Source organism: Eschscholzia californica, unplaced genomic scaffold (assembly GCF_041429995.1).
Source record: "Eschscholzia californica isolate CP2 unplaced genomic scaffold, dmEscCali1.0.p SCAF_3, whole genome shotgun sequence".
NCBI classification, from domain to species: domain Eukaryota; kingdom Viridiplantae; phylum Streptophyta; class Magnoliopsida; order Ranunculales; family Papaveraceae; genus Eschscholzia; species Eschscholzia californica.
Genome location: NW_028238420.1, coordinates 48,284,543 through 48,301,898, shown reverse-complemented (window position 1 = coordinate 48,301,898; position 17,356 = coordinate 48,284,543). Strand labels below are relative to the sequence as shown.

The 17,356-nt window shown below is 34.9% G+C and overlaps 2 protein-coding genes across 4 annotated transcripts; both read right to left on the bottom strand.

Moving 5' to 3' along the window:
• Positions 1-3,944: 3,944 nt before the first annotated feature.
• On the bottom strand, positions 3,945-11,663 carry LOC147551131 (acylamino-acid-releasing enzyme-like). 3 transcript variants are annotated; one of them, XM_086666560.1, is made up of 19 exons: positions 10,991-11,336; positions 10,904-10,940; positions 9,708-10,050; positions 9,293-9,602; positions 8,957-9,178; positions 8,635-8,871; positions 8,431-8,508; positions 7,592-7,730; positions 6,883-7,034; positions 6,704-6,786; positions 6,484-6,608; positions 6,324-6,402; positions 6,048-6,225; positions 5,645-5,705; positions 5,387-5,509; positions 4,939-5,139; positions 4,443-4,511; positions 4,281-4,357; positions 3,945-4,187 (listed from the first exon to the last, which is right to left on the bottom strand). In XM_086666560.1, exons 3-19 carry the CDS (start codon positions 9,856-9,858, stop codon positions 4,124-4,126), a joined length of 2,349 nt encoding a protein of 782 aa, XP_086522686.1. In that variant the 5' UTR covers positions 9,859-10,050; positions 10,904-10,940; positions 10,991-11,336; the 3' UTR covers positions 3,945-4,123. The 3 variants fall into 3 exon arrangements, with proteins under 3 accessions (XP_086522686.1, XP_086522684.1, XP_086522685.1); XM_086666558.1 differs by lacking the exon at positions 10,904-10,940 and having other exon boundaries at positions 9,708-9,883; positions 11,178-11,663; XM_086666559.1 differs by lacking the exon at positions 10,904-10,940 and having other exon boundaries at positions 9,708-9,883; positions 11,108-11,470.
• Positions 11,664-11,885: 222 nt separating this feature from the next.
• LOC147551130 (V-type proton ATPase subunit F-like) lies at positions 11,886-16,125 on the bottom strand. The gene is made up of 5 exons (XM_086666567.1): positions 15,999-16,125; positions 14,895-14,971; positions 14,342-14,423; positions 12,492-12,574; positions 11,886-12,226 (listed from the first exon to the last, which is right to left on the bottom strand). The coding sequence occupies exons 2-5, from the start codon at positions 14,952-14,954 to the stop codon at positions 12,062-12,064; spliced, it is 390 nt and encodes a 129-aa protein (XP_086522693.1). The 5' UTR covers positions 14,955-14,971; positions 15,999-16,125; the 3' UTR covers positions 11,886-12,061.
• Between the last annotated feature and the right edge of the window lie 1,231 nt (positions 16,126-17,356).

The following is a 17,356-nucleotide window of genomic DNA, read 5'->3' as shown; positions in this document are numbered from 1 at the left end:
CTCTCCCTCTCTCTTTACAAGTCCGGCGAAGGGGGTTACATATATGAGGTAGTGTTTCTGCCATACTAACCTCTTACTACACATATATAGTCAAATAGATTGCAGAACCTATTTACTCCATATGATAACTGAGCCAAGGCCATTAAGGAACATGAAATCAAAACAGGATTTTCTTATGATGCCTAGAAAGCTTGTAATATTCTTGACATCATATCAATCTCTTCAAAGAACATGAATATATCTAGCTTTTTGTAACATTATTTAGCGGGATAACTGTGCTATTCAAGAGATAACATTTGGTAAACATTATTTGGAAGTTGACAACAGTACTAACCTATGTGTAACGATGGAAGTTGGAGATGTCGAGAAAACTATTGGATGCAATACCCTGGATACAAAATGTAAAAGAGTCAAACTAAAATTACCATGATCATAAGCAAGACAATGAACTATGATTTAGCACGGTATAATCTATTTGGGGAGTTTTGTCAAACATGTTATGTGCAACTGTTTGAAATATAAACCCTATAGAAATCAACTACAAATTTCTCAATAGAAACAAACTACAAACCAACTATTTTTCTATAGAAACAAACTACAAATTTCTCAACAGAATTTGCTCTATAGAAACCAACTACAAAATTTCTGTATAGAAACAAACTACAAACCAACTATTTCTCTATAGAAACAAACTACAAACCAACTACAAAATTTCTGTATAGAAACAAACTAACAAACTACAAAACAACTACAAAATTGCTCTATAGAAACTAAATAAAAACTAAATAGGGAATTGGAAGAGAGATGTTTTGAAACTTACCAATCTACAGAGAAATTTTGAAGGATGGTGATTACTCAGTTTCTCAAGCATATTTATAGTCAGCTTCAAGGATGGAACCAAGGGGATTAGTTGAGAAAGATCTCCGTTAGAAATTGGAAGAGAGAACACAACAGTCAACAGAAACCACAAGGGCTTTTGGTCTGCCTGTACTACTGACGATTGGATTTCATCTCAGATGGAAGAATTTTACCTAGTACACGTGGCGGCTATTAGGATCCTAATCAGCAAAATAGAGCATTTATTTTGTCCTAGTCGACAAAACCAGCTCTGTTTTGTTATATATATATATATATATACTAGGGTATATCCCGTGCCCTAGGGCACTGTCACTTATATCAATCAAATGTTACAAAATTTATTTTATATTTTACAGAGAGAGGGAGATTTTTGTTATTTATTATTTTTTGGTATTATTTTTTTGTTTCTTTTCTCTTAAATCAGTTATTATTTTATTGAGAGAGAGAGATTTTAATTTCTTTCTTTAACCTTTGAAATTTATTTTGTTTCTTTTTTTCTTAAATTAGTTATTTTATTTCTAAGAAGGAAATGATTATTGTTTTTTAAATAGGTAACTTTATTTCTACGAAGGACTATATTTTAAATTTTGAGAAGGGCTTCTAGACAAATGCATAATTAAATAAGGATGTTTGTCCCAGTCATCGTTTTCCCTTCTGTTTTATATAATAGATATATATATGTTATACACGTATACATAAGTACATACAGCAAGCATGCATATAATGTGCATAGGTGTTATCGTACGAATGGATGACATTATTAAGCGGGTTATGTCGGGTCAAGATTATCGGGCGGGTTCGGGTAGCACATCAAAACCCGTACCCGACCCGTTGATTTCATCGGGTCGGTCGGGCTAAACCCGCCTTCGGGTTTCGGGTACCCACGGACTTTAACTGACTCGGGTACGGTTTGGGGACTTTTTTTTTCCAGCCTTAAGTAGAACCAAAAATTGGCGCAACTTCAAATCTTGAAAACCCCCAATTCGAGTCTGGATCACTTCCACTTTGGGGGAAGAAATAAAACCCTAGAAATGGACCGAAGAGATCGTCAACAGTCTCCCCAAGGTTTGTTCTTCTTCTTTCAATTAAGATTCTGACAAGTTTGTTTTCATCACTACTATATAATTCCATTCATTTTTATATGGTTATAGGTGACATAGCTAGAATTCCTGTCGAATTTCTTGAAGTCGCCATTAATTCAGTTGTTTTCCTCAAAGGAATTTACCCTTGAAATTATTTTGGTTCCTTTTTTGTTAAATTAGTTATTTTATTTCTAAGAAAGAAACGATTATTGTTTTTTAAAATGGTAATTTTATTTCTACGAAGGACTATATCTTAAATTTCGGGAAGGGCTTCTAGACAATATCCCTTATTAAATAAGGATGTTTGTCTCAGTCATCGTTTTCCCTTCTGTTTTATATAATAGACTAGAGTATATCCCGTGCCCTAGGGCACGGACACTTATATCAATCAAATGTTACAAAATTTATTTTATAATTTAATGAGAGAGAGAGATTTTTGTTAGTTATTATTTTTTGGTATTATTTTTTTATTTCTTTTCTCTAAAATTAGTTATTATTTTATTGAGAGAGAGAGAGATTTTAATTTCTTTCTTTAACCCTTGAAATTTATTTTGTTTCTTTTTTTCTTAAATTAGTTATTTTATTTCTAAGAAGGAAAGAATTATTGTTTTTTAAATAGGTAACTTTATTTCTACGAAGGACTATATTTTAAATTTTGAGAAGGGCTTCTAGACAATATGCATAATTAAATAAGGATGTTTGTCCCAGTCATCGTTTTCCCTTCTGTTTTATATAAGAGAAATGTTAGATTTACAACTAAAAGTGTGTAAAAAATGTCCAGATCTAGGTGGCAGTCTTGGAAATTTAATTGCATTTACCACTAGATTTTCTATTTCCAAAATACCCTCATCTCTCTAGTTTCCATAAACTTTTTTCTCTTCTCTCTCTAAACTTCTATGTTTGTATTGATTTACAGTAACTCATAAGAAATTGAAGTTTTCTTTTTTCCATCAAACAAGATCCCCTCTCTCTCTCTCTCCATCTATCTATGTGCGTTATTCTTCTGATTTTATTATAGTTGAACTAGGTATAAATTTCATGACCTAAAATTTTAGGGATAAAAAGAGATTTCAATAATGGATAGAGAGATTTCAAGGATTGATTATGAGTTTTAATAAATTGGAGATTTTTTGGAAGAAAGTGGTTAACCCATATGAGAAATTGTTTAAGTTTTACAAGAGAAATTTTTCATTCTCTCTCCCCTATTGAAAGTTTAATCAAAATTACCATCAAGATATACCAATGAGAACTTTCAAATACTCAATAAACTTCTTAGAAATAAAGTCTTATTTCTAGGTTGGGAAAGAAGTCTCTTGTGATTTCTAATTTCAGATTTTCAAGAAGAGAAGATAAGGTACTCATCAAAAAAAAAAAAAAGAGAAGAAAAGGATGAAGAAGTTTTATATGATTTTTCCTGAGTTAAAAGAAAATGAGAGGGCTGTTTAGAGAGAGAAACAATAGAACCAAGGGAGGGTATTTCCGGAAGAGAGATTGTGGTGTTTAATGCTATTTTATTTCCAAGACTGCCACCTAGATCTGGACACTTTTTACACACTTTTAGTTGTAAGTCTAGCATTTCTCTTTATATAATATATATATATATATATATAGCTTTTAATCGTCATCTCTTTTGGGGAAAGATGAATTGAGCTAATCATTCATTAACGAAAGGGAATTTTAAGTTGGTCCGAGTTAAAAACTCGATCTTGTTATGTTTGTATGGAGTATTGATTTCTCGTTTACTTAGTTGGTGTTGGAGATCGTAGTCAATCTTTCTCAAAAAAAAAAACGTATGTGGAAGAGTTGAAAGTTGAAACATGAGAAGTATAGAATGTTATTACTCTGAAAAGAATTCAGGGTTCAAAGAAAGAAAGATGAAACCATAAAACTAGAGTCTGAATCGAAGTTAATGCAATACAATTTGAAGGGTCAAAATATCAGGATCCAGAACGGCCAAACAAAATCGTCAAACTAGCGAGACAATGGAGTCACAAATCACAGTAATGGACCTAAATGCAGTATTAAGATTACTTTAAATATCATAAATTACCAAGAGAACGACACGAGTTAAGTTCTCCAAGAGAACACTGGAATGAGAACCACTGAGGCAAATAAGCTTCAGAATCACCATTTTTATAGTTTATTCAAGTATTTGAAATGGTCATATCAATTAAAATACGTGTTCATTTTAAAAACTTCTTGAACCAACCACCGATATTGAGAAAACTCTCGAAGTCCGATTGTGGCCTGCATGAAAGGAACAATAATGTCAAGAGTCTGATCCCAACTTATCAACTGGTTTTGTTTCAGAAAATAAGCTTATAGAGTATATTAGCTTACCTTTCAATTCCATGGCAATCGTTAGGAAAAACAATCACCTTTACTTCAACCCCTTTCTCCTTCAATGCTCGAACATACTACACAAAGTTATACCATGTTATCTACGTAATAATTTCCAGCAATGAAGAATTTAGACATGAAAGGGTAGGAAGAAAATCTTACCTGCAATCCGTTAGAGACTGGAACACGAAGATCTTGGGCGCCTAAAAGGAATAAAGTCGGTGTTTTGACCTGCAATATTTTCAAAGTTTCAGAGCGTGAACATGAAATTGGCCCTACATGAATTACCTATTCCTTCTAAGGGAGTATTGGATCTACCCGTCTGAGTATGATAATCAAAATCTAACAGAGAGACGTTTGACATGTTTGAGGAAAAAAATATGAAAGTTAACATAGTCGTATACTTGTATTCCTGTTTAATCTTAGCCCCCTCCCCCCCCCTAGAAGAAGTATGACCAGAAATATTATATACTATATAGGTGACTGAAACTAAAATATTAACGTGCCCTCCTAAACAAGTTTTTTTTTGTTGAAACTCCTACACAAGTTAGTTTCAGTATTTTGTTATGAAATACCATAGGAACCAAAATATGGAATCCCAACTCGAGCTTGTTTAGGGAAAACCCAACCTCAAACTCCTGTTAAAAATATACCGTACCTTTGAAAGATGCGAAATTGGAGATTTATTGTAAAGGACATGAAGGTCTTCAAGTGTTGGTGCCTCTGTAAAGTGAGCTTTACCCTCACTAGTACCATATGCTTCCACATAACACCAATCAGGGATATCAGATGTACCAACCATCAATGCAAGGTTACAAACAGGATTCCTCACTGCTGCTACGACAAATCTATCTGGTGCCTACATACAACACGGGTATCTTAGAGCTGAAAAGAAGTACTAAATAGATACACAAATTACATGGGTGTAATGATCGTCACATACGAGAAGTTGAGAATATACACAAAAATGGCTAAACTCATTGATATTGTAGTCAGTTGGTTTAGTTATTTGATGAGTTAATCATATCAAAGATCCCTTCCTGTTACAGCATCTTAGCATGATAACATGATATATTAACACTTCATAATAGATACTTAAACTGTACCTGGCCAATCAAGTGGGTTGTCAAAAAGCCACCATGTGAACCTCCAAGAACAGCGACTTTTGATGGGTCTGCAAGTCCCTTCTCAATGACATAATCCAGAGCTGTGAGTACATCATTAACATCCTGTACATAATAAAAACAGGTGATTATTGTCTAAAAAAACGAGTCTGCCATGATTTGTGCTAGTACCTCACCAAATACTATCCAAATAAGACAACAAACACCTTTATTGATATAAAAGAGTAAAATTATAAACACCTGAGATCCAATTTTCCCTGGAAGAGATTGTAGCGCTTCCTCCCCAAAACCCAATGAACCTCTGAACAACAAACAATCTTATTAGAAGAGATTTGAATATCAGTGAAATATTCATTTTATTTTTTGTCAATCTGTCACTAAAACAATTGAAATGTCGCAGTTACAGCACAGACAAATATTGTTAAATTTTCGGGAACTCGGGGAGTCCGCGAACTGTGATGCGGTGAATCCTCCTCCGGCCAATTATTGCTCAAGCAATTAATATTGCTATTAGAACAAGTTTTTGAGAAGCATGGGGGTTTATAGTCCATTAAACTGATCTAGGATATGAGTATTGAGTAGCTAGTAAAACTAGATCCAAGTCTAAGCTTGAATGACAAGAAAAATAATATTTTGGACTCACCTATAATTTACAATGAGCAGGTTGTAACCTAATGAAGATAGGAAAGCCAGAGATTTACTAAAGCTTGCCAATGACACAGAATGTGGTCCGCCATGAAGGATTACGATTAGTGGAAGACATCCACCATTCTTCTGACTTTTGTGAGACACGAATATGGCCTCATAAGGTTTATTAGCTCCTGAAATGAATTCAACATTCATTGATATCAGTACAACTGTACCACTGAACTTAAAACATTACGAAGAAACAGTTCAATTATTGGTATCGAAAGATTACCTCCAGCAAGGTTTTCGGAGACATTGCTAACAGGGATTGAAATGATACTAAACTGGAGAGATGACAGCAAAGATGTAACCTGTGAAAGATAAGAACAAGAGACATGTTTAACAATAGTTCAAGTGCTAGAATTAGAAAGTCAAAAAAAGAAGTTGCTTACCTTCGCAGAGTATCTAGATAGAGGACTAATAACATCTAACCAACCCCATCCAGCAGTTGCAATTGGCTCCTTCGCAATAAGACGGCCATACTTGATTTGAGGAGGCTCTATAGGACTACTGCACACTTTAAACAGAAAAAGGAAAAGAGATTGGTAACGTCATAAAAAAATCATTCTTTAGTTTAACGGGAGAGTAGTCACTTCAGTGTTTTGATGTTACCGGAAAGAATATTGTCCCCATCTAAGGCCAGAACGTGCCATGAAGAACTTGAGTTATTAGGACTGACACGTGATACACTTCCACTACACTTGAAAGAATGCATCTTGTTAATTAATTACATGGAATAACAAGTCGTTGCCTTACCGGCAAATAGAAAATGAGAAGATTCTAATTATTACCTCAACACATTCACAGCAAGTATCACTTGAGTGCTACGCCAGTATGAAGACATAATCATTGTTTGCCCATCGGAGAGCCAAGGTTTACGCAGGACACTTGAGCAGTAAAGTCCGGGGAAAGAACCTTCTTCAGCAGACATTACGACTGGGACCTACATTTGTTTCCAGAAAATTACCTACGATTTACTTTTCCTCAAACCATGACTATGTTACAACGTACAAGTTCACCAATTCAAAACCAACCATTATATATAACAATTAGGTGAAAATTCAATGCAAAGCAAGGATGGCATACAAGAAAAAGAGAGGACTTACAGGTATAGCAAATACTTTTACTATCCCGCTAATGTAATTATGTATGTATGTCCCAAGATCTTTATCAGTCATGGCAAATCATGCACATAAACTGGGTAAACGAGGCAGTGGGACAGCAGTTCAGTCAATCAACTTTAACTAAGTAATCGCAATCGAAGTAGATTTCGTGCCTGGATAGTTGTTAAGTAACCCAGTTTAAAGGTTAAAACTTCAAGATTCTGGATGTAGTTGCGCAAAGCTTCTATACTAACAGTTGGAGGTCTGTGCATTAACAGATGCATGTCGTTAACCAGAGGTACATGAAGAAACCCCGAACTTGGCATATGCATGCATTTTCAGGTCATCTAAAAGACTTGAACAAAACAGTATTGTCTGGCAAAATATAAGAGCTTACCACATCAACTATTTTTGGAGATGAACATGGTTTCGCATCACTGGGCCAATCAATTCGGTGAAGTGAGTAAGTGGCCGAATGAGCTCCACTGTCGACTGCACTTTTTGCAGATACAAAAACAAGGAACCTTCCATCTGGGCTGTAAAATCACTCTAACTGCGTAAATACTTTTTAACAAATACAATTTATTCCGCAGGTATTTTGTCAGTGATTAAAATCAACTAAATACAACCTTTCAGCAACACAGTAGCTTCCTTGTGCAAAAAATTTCATAGAAGTACTCACAGATCATGCAAACAATGAAATACATGTATGCGGAACTACAACAGTTTCAAGGTTGATCGGGGTTCACACATAGTTTTTAGTTAATACATATTTGGTTATTTTATAAGCATTCCTAGGTAATTACCATTAGAACTTAGAAGATAACTACTATAATGTACAATCCTTCCAGAACTCGCAAATCAAAACATAAGTTTTTCTCTGTTCGGCATAAAGACTAAAACCTAGCCCAGGAAATGTGGGATGTGAAAGGAGCTTGTGTGGACCTAAACTATGTGTTGGAACTTGGAAGAGCAGTTCAACCAATTGGGTCCACTTTCATGTTAGAAGTTTTTCTTCCTCTGCTTCAAGGACTTAACATCTAGAAACATAGCATTCTTGAATGGAGACCGAGGTTTAATAATTTATGGTATTAACACAATAACACCATCTGTCGTATTATTCCTTTCTCTAGTAAAACAGATGGGCTTCACATACATTGAGATGAAACCATGAGTAAAACTATAGTCGCTTGCACCACATATATCAAAGCAGAGAGGAGAAGTAATAAAATGCACCTGAACCGAGGAAAGAATGAACTACTTATGTCTTGAGTTAGATTGATGATTGTGGTCGTATCTTCAGTTGTTTCGCCTCTGAAACATAAATGATACAAGGAAAAATCTCACAAACTTAAACTCCAGTAAATCACATGGGCTAATAGCAGCGAAGACAGCAAGGACCAAGCTGATCGGAATCATTTGCTAAAGGAGAGGACCTACTTGGTTTGATTTTTATCACTTTCTGATTTATGAAGACCTGCCTTCACTGCATACAGTGAACATGGTCTGTTGTAACAGTACTTTATACCTAGCTTTCTTGCCAGTTTTTGAGAACCACAATCTGATGGCCACCCAACAAAAACCAAGTAGTAATCCAAACCGTTCATCTTCGGTGCCCAAACAACTTGTCCTACACTTAAAGACTTGGAGATTCCATCAACGACTTGTACATCTCCACTGTAATCACGAGAAGTTGAAATCATTTTCTTTTCGCATATGTATCTCATTCTTAATAAAATTATTAAAAAGAATGAAACCCAACCTGACAATATTGACTACAAATAGTGCAGGACGTTTTTTCCCGACATAGGTTTCACCCCATTCTTCTTCCCAATCTCCTTGACCTTTCCAACTACCACTTCCCTTCTCCGTCGAACCTCCTTTTTTATAACCCGAACCATCAAAGACAGGCTTGGACGGTGATGGCTCTTCAGCAACATACGCAATTAAAGTTTCATCGGAGTTCCAAGAGATCCCTTCAAACCTATGAAGTCGAGAAAGCTTTTCAAAGTTAAAATGTTGTCCACTTCCCTCTCTAGAAACAGTTAAAACATACAAGAAAAAATAAAAACTTGAAAACAGGTTTACAAGTAAATACCATCCATCTGTATATACTGAGCCATGAACAGATTTAGGAACATGTATTTCCTTCTGCAATTGAGATGGACCCCATATTTCAAATTGGGTTGGACTGTCATTTTCCTGGTTCCGAACAACAAGCATTTTCAAACCCGACGGTGATGGGACAATTGTTGATACACCCAACATTTCAACAGGAAATGGAGACCATTGAAAGTTTACAGACTCGCTAGTCTCTTTCGAAATATGAGCGGATAGAATATGGGTCCGCTTCTTGTTTCCTAATATATTCGGTTGGCCAACGGAAAACATTGCACGAGAAGTACTTCCTACAGGAAAACAATTACGCACAAATATGCTCAGATATCAACATATTGCAAAAAATACATCTTTCGACGAATGGAAGTGAAACTTTATGAAGATAGATGTCATACCATTGTCAGATGGAAAAACCCATGCCTTGTCAATAATAGACATGGTGGCAAATTCTTGAAGTAGTTTAGACTGAGAAGCAAACTCTTCTTCATCAGTTACCTCTAAACCTTGAGGCAATTCTTTCGAAGATACAGCTCCAGTAGCATCCATAGCTAACGATGTCGACGATGCCTGACTATTAATTGAATGTGAAGAACGTAATCAAAATTTAAGAAGAATAACCAATTACAAAAAAACTAGATTTCAAATTTAGTTTCAACAACTATATGAACAAAAGATTCATAATGCTCAAAACTTATTAGACCCCAATTAAGGAACAAGGAGTGCCATCCAGGGCCGGCCCTGAGGGGCAAGCGAGCAAAGCCTCGCTTCGGGCCCCCAGGGCCAAAGGGCCTCACGAAAGGTAAAAAATTAAGAATCAAAGGGGCCCCGATTTTTTGTATCTTTATACAAACAATTATCAAACTTGACAAGAAATTAACATCAGCTCAATTGGTAGAAAGCATTTGAAGCAGTCCAAACAACCCATGTTCGATCTCAAGCATAAGCAATTTTTTTCTTATTAATTTTTCTTTTCTACTTTAGTTGATTTCTACCACCACCACAACTACTAAACCTCCAAATTGTACCTCCACTACTACACCCACGGTTATTAAACCTCTACCACTATCTCTATCATCACCACCACCATTAAACTGTAGATTTAGAAAAAAATTACAACCACGACTACTACCATTACTAAACTCCAACACCACAACTACCACCATTATAAAACCTCCAAGGCCACAATCACAATCAACACTATCCCCTTAAACACAAAAAAAGAAGGTTGAAACTTATTGATTTTTTTGTTGGAGAATCATTATCTAATATATATTTTTTCGGTTTAAAAAAATACTAAACAACATACTGATTCACCGAATTCTAAATTCGCTGAACCACTTAATTGTGAGGGCGTACATAGACCGACAAGGGTTCTCCACGAACCCATGCCGATTTACGAGTAACTCAACCAAATCATTCAATTCAGAGTGCAAATTAATTGTGAACACAAGTTTCATGTTTAAATCTCACATTATGTGCAAAGAAAACACAAAAAGTTCTGATGTACAATTTTTTTTCTTGTGAAACGCGTATAGGCCCCATTTTTAAAACTCGCTTCGGGCCTCCAAAATCTCAGGACCGGCCCTGGTGCCATCTAGTCAAACCCACGATTGAACTCCCCTCTTAAACTAATCACAAGATTAAAAATAAAATTAACATCATAATACACAAATTTCACATAATCATCATCTTAAATAGAATAGTCAACTCATATGATATTGATAAGTAACAACTACCAACTCCACTAGGAACATACAAAAAATAAAAATGGGAATTTAACAAAATGAAGAATTACCCAGGAATGGATCTCAAAATCTTATCCTAATCTTATCAACAATCAATATGAGAGAGAGAGAGAGAGTTACTAGGGTGGAGAAGAGAGAGGTCTGATTCTGAGATGAAGAAGAGGAGAAGGAAGTAAGAAATTAGTGCTTCTTCTTATAGAGCAATTTTTAAGTGAGCTAGTAAGAGTAGTGGTGATGATATACGCACTCGTCATAGCCCCCTTCTGATTATGATACCCACCACCAACCCGATACCCGACTGACTTAAGGGGTCTAGAGTCTAGACCATGACCATCCCATCTAATTCCACTGATTTAAGGGGTCTGTCTTTTTTCGAAAAAGATTTGAGTCAAATGTGAGTTGGGGATAACGTCAACTTTCTCTTACCATCTTCACCGACCTCTTTTTTATGCATATTAACGATGATATTCTAGACAACTCGGCTAATAGAATTTTAACTGGCTTATGTAGACAGACAAGATTTATAAAAGAGAATTGAGAGGTTCACTTCAATCGGACGGAATTCTAGTGAACCATATATCTTTCTTTTCTTGTTGTCTCTAATCACAAATAAAATACCCTTATTCATATTGGGCTTTGTGAAAGATAGATCATCTTATAATGGTTGGAACTTGAAAGAGAATACAAAATGCAATGGTTGTAAGAGAATAGGCTTTTTCACCAAGTCTCTCTCATAGCCCCCATAGAGAACCAAAAAGATATGATCTCATCATATCACTTGTTTTGCAGTTTTGCTTGCAAGAAAGCTTATAATCCGACGGCGGTCGATTCCACAACAATTTTATTTGAATTATTATAACACTAGTGTTCTTATTTGGAATATAATTTAAAACGAATTAAACATAAAATACAGATTACATTAGAAACAGAAAAAAAAAATATAAATAACAAGAATCTAGAATTTCATATAACGATAAATGCATAACAAGGCTCCGATCAACTCCTCAACGCCTGTCGGATGCTACTGATTCAGAAGAAAAGAGGTACTTCACTCGAGAAAGAACAGAATCGTGTGTTGGATCATATGGATGGTCCTTGGAAGGAATCTCCAAAATTGCTGGAACAGGCTTGTTGTAGCTATCGACAAAAAACCTTATCATGTTTGCGACCTGATCACAAAGGTAAATAGGAGTTGGTCGAATTTCATCATGTTATTTAATAGAACATTAGAGAAATTAAAAAAAAAAACATATGTTTGCTTAGAGAGGATCCAAAAGGAGCTTATTCTTCTCTTTCAATGTATCCTTTTCCTCCCTAAATTCATGAGGTATTCGAAGGCGTATGAAGACACAAGATAAGTTGTTCGAATTAAACTAGTTCAATAACAGCAACATATACACTAAAGAGAAGTTCAAAATATAAAGAAAGACTTACATATTGGCTGATCAACACAATAGCAATATCCTCCCTTGTTGTAAAATCTTTGAATGCATCTTCTATCGCCTTCACCGTTGTTTCTAAATCAAAATCAAAGACTTAAAGAACGTTAGGAAATTTACTTAGTAGGTGCTAAACTTCTATTGCAGCTTCAAACTTTTCTGTCAATGAAATAGTTTGTAAGTATGTTATTCTCACTTCAAATAAAAAAAGAACAGATAGAAAACATGTGTAGCTTATCTTTCTGAAATATAGTTGTTAATGTGGAATTGAAGTCACATATATGCTCTAAAGATAGACCAAAACCGACATTTAATACCTTGGTTCTAATTGAGCTAATATATACGCTGTGAAGCCTAAGATGAACTAGAAAGTATAACACATATTTAACTAGCTTAGGCCTCATTTGGGAACACGTATAGCTTATTTCAATAGCTTTTTTTTCAGAGCTTAAACAAAAGTGCTTTATAATAAACTATCGCGGTCGTTTGGTATGACAAAATAAACTTAGCTTTTTTATCTGCAAAAACTATTACGTAACGTTTGGTAAAAAAATGTGAAATGTGACTTTATCGACTAGTCCATGTATTTTATGTTCACCAAAATTCTATAAATTAATTATTTTATCAAACTTCAACATAAATGTAGGTAAATGTGAAATGTAGCTTTATCGACGAGTACACTGCATCCATTAATACTTCTATCTCTCTATCTTTTAGTTTTGTTTTCTTCAGTCATTTTTCTTATCAAGGTCAAATTTTTACATGTTAATGCAATTTGGATAATAGAAAGGCATAGAGGGAAGCTGGTGGCTGTCAAAATTGAACCCTAATTGGTCCATGCTTGAAACTTGAGAGTCCAAGTGAAGACAATTTTCTCCCAAATCGAAACGGTGATAAAGGTATAGGCAAAAATGCAAAACAATTCTATTGGGTTCTTCTTCTAAAACCTCATAAGCTGTGGGTTGTTTAGATTTAATTGGTTCCACAATGTTAACCCTAGTTTCTGTAATTGGTCGTCCAGTTAATGAAGAACAAATTCAGAAACCATTAATGAAATCAAGGACAACCCAACCGTAAAAACTAGACTATTTCTTGCATAAAGTTTTTTTTCATGATTATCATTGATTTTATTAAGGTTTGAATTAACAACTTCCTTTAATGGATGGAAATTTAAAGCTCCTCACTTGAAATTTCAACATCTTTTGATAACTCCAGTTAGGGTTCAAAGAATTCTCCATTGAAGAAAGATCAAATGAGTACCAAAAGAAACAGTTCCAGATATTGAAGCTAGTGGAAATTCAGAAAATAATTACTTCTCAATGGCTCTTCTTCAAATTCCAATGTGTAATGAAAATCAGATATCGTTTTTTCAATCCCAATTGTTTTACTTCCCGTTAGAGATTTTGCTAGATAGCTCAATTTAATTCTGGGTTTCAAATTTTTAGTAGTGAAATTTTAGTTTGAAGTTTAGAACTATGAAACCTGGTATTTATGAAACCCTAACATGATAAGGAAGATGAAAGAAAGGGGAGAAGGAGTAGGCAAAAAGAGAATAATTTTTTTCTTCCTCTAAAATCACCGTAACCAGCTTCCCGAATAAGCTAAATGCAGAAGCCAGAAATTTCTGGCTTCTGCTTTTGGAGGAAAATGGGCTTTTAGTGCTTAATAAAAGCTCGAGCTTTTTTTACCCAAACATGAAAAAATTTAAAAAAGCGCTTAAAATAAGCTAAAAGCTGACTTTTAGCTTATTTTAAGCGTTCCCAAACGAGGCCTTATGCCCACAGACATCTTTTACAGGAAAACGTATTGTAATATATGAAGATTCACCAAAGCTTGTTACCGTACTTGAGTCCACAATTAAGTAATTGGTATTTCTCCGCAAGTCAACATTACCCACTCCAGCGAGTAGGAATCCGGTTATAGTATCCTGCGAAAATAAATAATCAGTGTTAGAACAATTTAAAAGACAAAAAGCTGAAGGCTTTTCAAGATGTAATTTTGCATGTTGCCATGTTGGTGAACCCCATCTTAAAAGAGTTTTTTTTTAACAATACTGAAAACAATTATCAAGTGCCTAATTCATGAGCATAAAATAATAAAATGATGGGAAATGAACATTTTTTTGTCTAATTTTAGTGATTTATACACCTTTGAGGCTTAAAGTGATTAAAGTAGGACGCGCTTTCATATAAATTAACAATACAAGAGTAACAAGACTGCATCCATAACTTTGCTAGGTATTACTATGTGCCAATTGAACACAAAGAAGCAAACAGAAATCATCACAAATTCTTCTAAACATTTGAACTTTATTCAACCGGTTGTTTCAATTTTGAGCAACAGACATGGGATTCCGTAAGGGATCTAAATACTGAAGATTTAAAGTTAATACACATACCTCATCAGCTATCATAGCAATGAGCGCTGAGTTGTTAGAAACTCCCGTTCTGTTAGCCATCTAAAGAATAATTTTTCCTGCGAAAAGCAATTATTATTGGAATTGTAGATACGATTTAATCATCACAAACATTTCAGGAATTCATGTACAGCCGATAACAATAACCCATAACTTTAACACATCAATGATTAAAGACATCTAAAGAGACTGTCGACAACAATTAAATGATAAATACATCATATTTTATGTTTTCGAAGTTCGAACTGGAATTTCGGAAAAAAAAACAAAAATGACAGCTGAAATATTATCCAATACTGATTACTTTGACAAATAACATAATTAAAAGCAACGACCTTTAAATCTCAAGCATATTGATCTCTAAAATTCTCTACAATGTGAAATTACAAGTGTGCAACGTTCGTTGACACTTCCGAGAACAAAAACTCAAAGAATAGGTCTTCTACCCATAATGACTTTCTTACCAATTTTCAAACGAAAACAATCTTATGGGTGTGTTTTAGTTTTTAAGTTATAAGATTACACAATAATATGGTATACATAAGGAATTCAAACGTTAACAGGGCAATAATGTCTTATCACTATGTGCTTTAAGCAGAAAATATTTTTCGAAAAATAGGAGTCATTTTGTCTCCAATTATACAAAGAATAGAAGGAATTTGGCAAAAATTTCAAGTGAATCAGACATCAATACGAAAAAGAAACCTAATTTCACTTCCAATTAGATCAAAACTTAGGGCAACACCACATTGACTCAAAAGCAAGATCAAGACCGCATATCAACTGAATCAAGCAAACGAGGATACAAATTTCAGCTTTGTACATGAAGATCCACTTGATGTATAAGACAACCAAGTCAACATAAAAAAAGCATTAAAATTTCTCTTAGAATCTCTCTTACTATAAGGAAATAAACCCTAATTAAACTAAAAAGAAGTATAATCAACTAAAATTTCAGTACGAACTAATTTTACGTTTAGGAAAGATTAAATCTAAAAAGAAATACTCAATTAAAGATGATTAAGAATAAGCCCTAATTTCTCTGAAAGGAATTCATAAAATTACCCAATTGAAATAAACCCTTACCTCTTTTCCTCCTTAATTTGTTCTTCCTTTTCGATTGATCGGGAAAAAACCGAGGGAGATTGGGGAAATTTATTGGGAGAATTACGGAAACCCCTTGTTTTGAGAAGCTCTTCACTTTTTGTTTTATTTTTTTTTATTGACAAAATGGTAATATGTTTTTGAGTTAATTCCTATTTGGCCCCCTACTTTGTGACCAGCTTCCTATTTGACCCCCTTTTTTCTATAAATTCAAATATGACCCCCTTTGTTAACACCGTCAGTTAACTTTAGTGGTTAACTCTTTTATTTCCATTATTGCCCTTGTAATAAAAGAGATTTTAGAAATTCAGATTTGACCCCCTTTGATATGGGTCAATTCAAAAAAAAAATCAATCTTTTTGGACAAAATTAAGGGGCCAAAATAGAATTCAATTTAAAAACACTTAAGATACCTCATCCTTCCCTCTCTCTCTCATCAAAACGAGACACTTCATCATCTTCTCCGATGAAGGTCGTTGGCCGGCCAATATTTCCGGCGACCTTCTAACTCAAAAAAAAAAAATCTCTCTCTGCTCTCTCCTTTCTTTTCTCTCTCTATATTCTCTCTCTTTATTCTCTCTCTCTCTCTCTCTTTCTATCTATCTCCGACAAAGGGGAGTTCCCCTTCGTCGGTGGGTCTGGTTTTACAGACCTTCAAGGTCTGGAAACCAGACCTTCAAGAGGTCTGGCGACCAGACCACGTCTGGATCTAGAAATCCAGATCCGGACGATCTAGATTTCCAGATCTAGATGAGGTCTGGTCGCCAGACCTCTTGAAGGTCTGGTCGATCAGACCTTCCCGGTCTGGTTTCCAGAGCTTGAAGGTCTGGAAAACCAGACCCTCAGACGAAGGGGAACTCCCCTTCGCCGGAGATAGATAAAAATAGAGAGAGAGAGAGAGAGTATAGAGAGAGAGTATAGAGAGAGAATAGAGAGAGAGAATATAGAGAGAGGGAGAGAGAAGAAAGGAGAGAGAGAAAAGAAAGAGAGAGAGAATATATAGAGAGAGAGAGAAGAAAGGAGAGAGAGAAAAGAAAAGAGAGAAGAAGAGAGTAGAAATACAAATTTTTTTTTAGGTTGAAGGTCGCCGGAAATATTTGCCGGTCGACGACCTTCATCGGAGAAGATGATGAGGTGTCTGGTTTCGATGATGTGGATGAGAGAGAGGGAAGGATGAGGTATCTTAAGTGTTTTTAGATTGAATTCTATTTTGGCCCCTTAATTTTGTCCAGAATGATTGATTTTTCTTTTTGAATTGACCCATATCAAAGGGGGTCAAATCTGAATTTCTAAAATCTCTTTTATTACAAGGGCAATAATGGAAATAAAAGAGTTAACCA

Coding starts and splice junctions, on each gene's coding strand:
- LOC147551131 (XM_086666558.1), bottom strand. CDS start 11,311: ATGACGAGTGCGTATATCATCACCACTACTCTTACTAGCTCACTTAAA. Junction 9,884..11,177: donor CCTCTCTCTTCTCCACCCTA/GTAACTCTCTCT, acceptor TTCAATTAATAG/TCAGGCATCGTCGACATCGT. Junction 9,603..9,707: donor GGTTTTTCCATCTGACAATG/GTATGACATCTA, acceptor GTTTTCCTGTAG/GAAGTACTTCTCGTGCAATG.
- LOC147551130 (XM_086666567.1), bottom strand. CDS start 14,954: ATGGCTAACAGAACGGGAGTTTCTAACAACTCAGCGCTCATTGCTATG. Junction 14,424..14,894: donor TTGCTATGATAGCTGATGAG/GTATGTGTATTA, acceptor TTATTTTCGCAG/GATACTATAACCGGATTCCT. Junction 12,575..14,341: donor TTACTTAATTGTGGACTCAA/GTACGGTAACAA, acceptor ATTTTGATTTAG/AAACAACGGTGAAGGCGATA.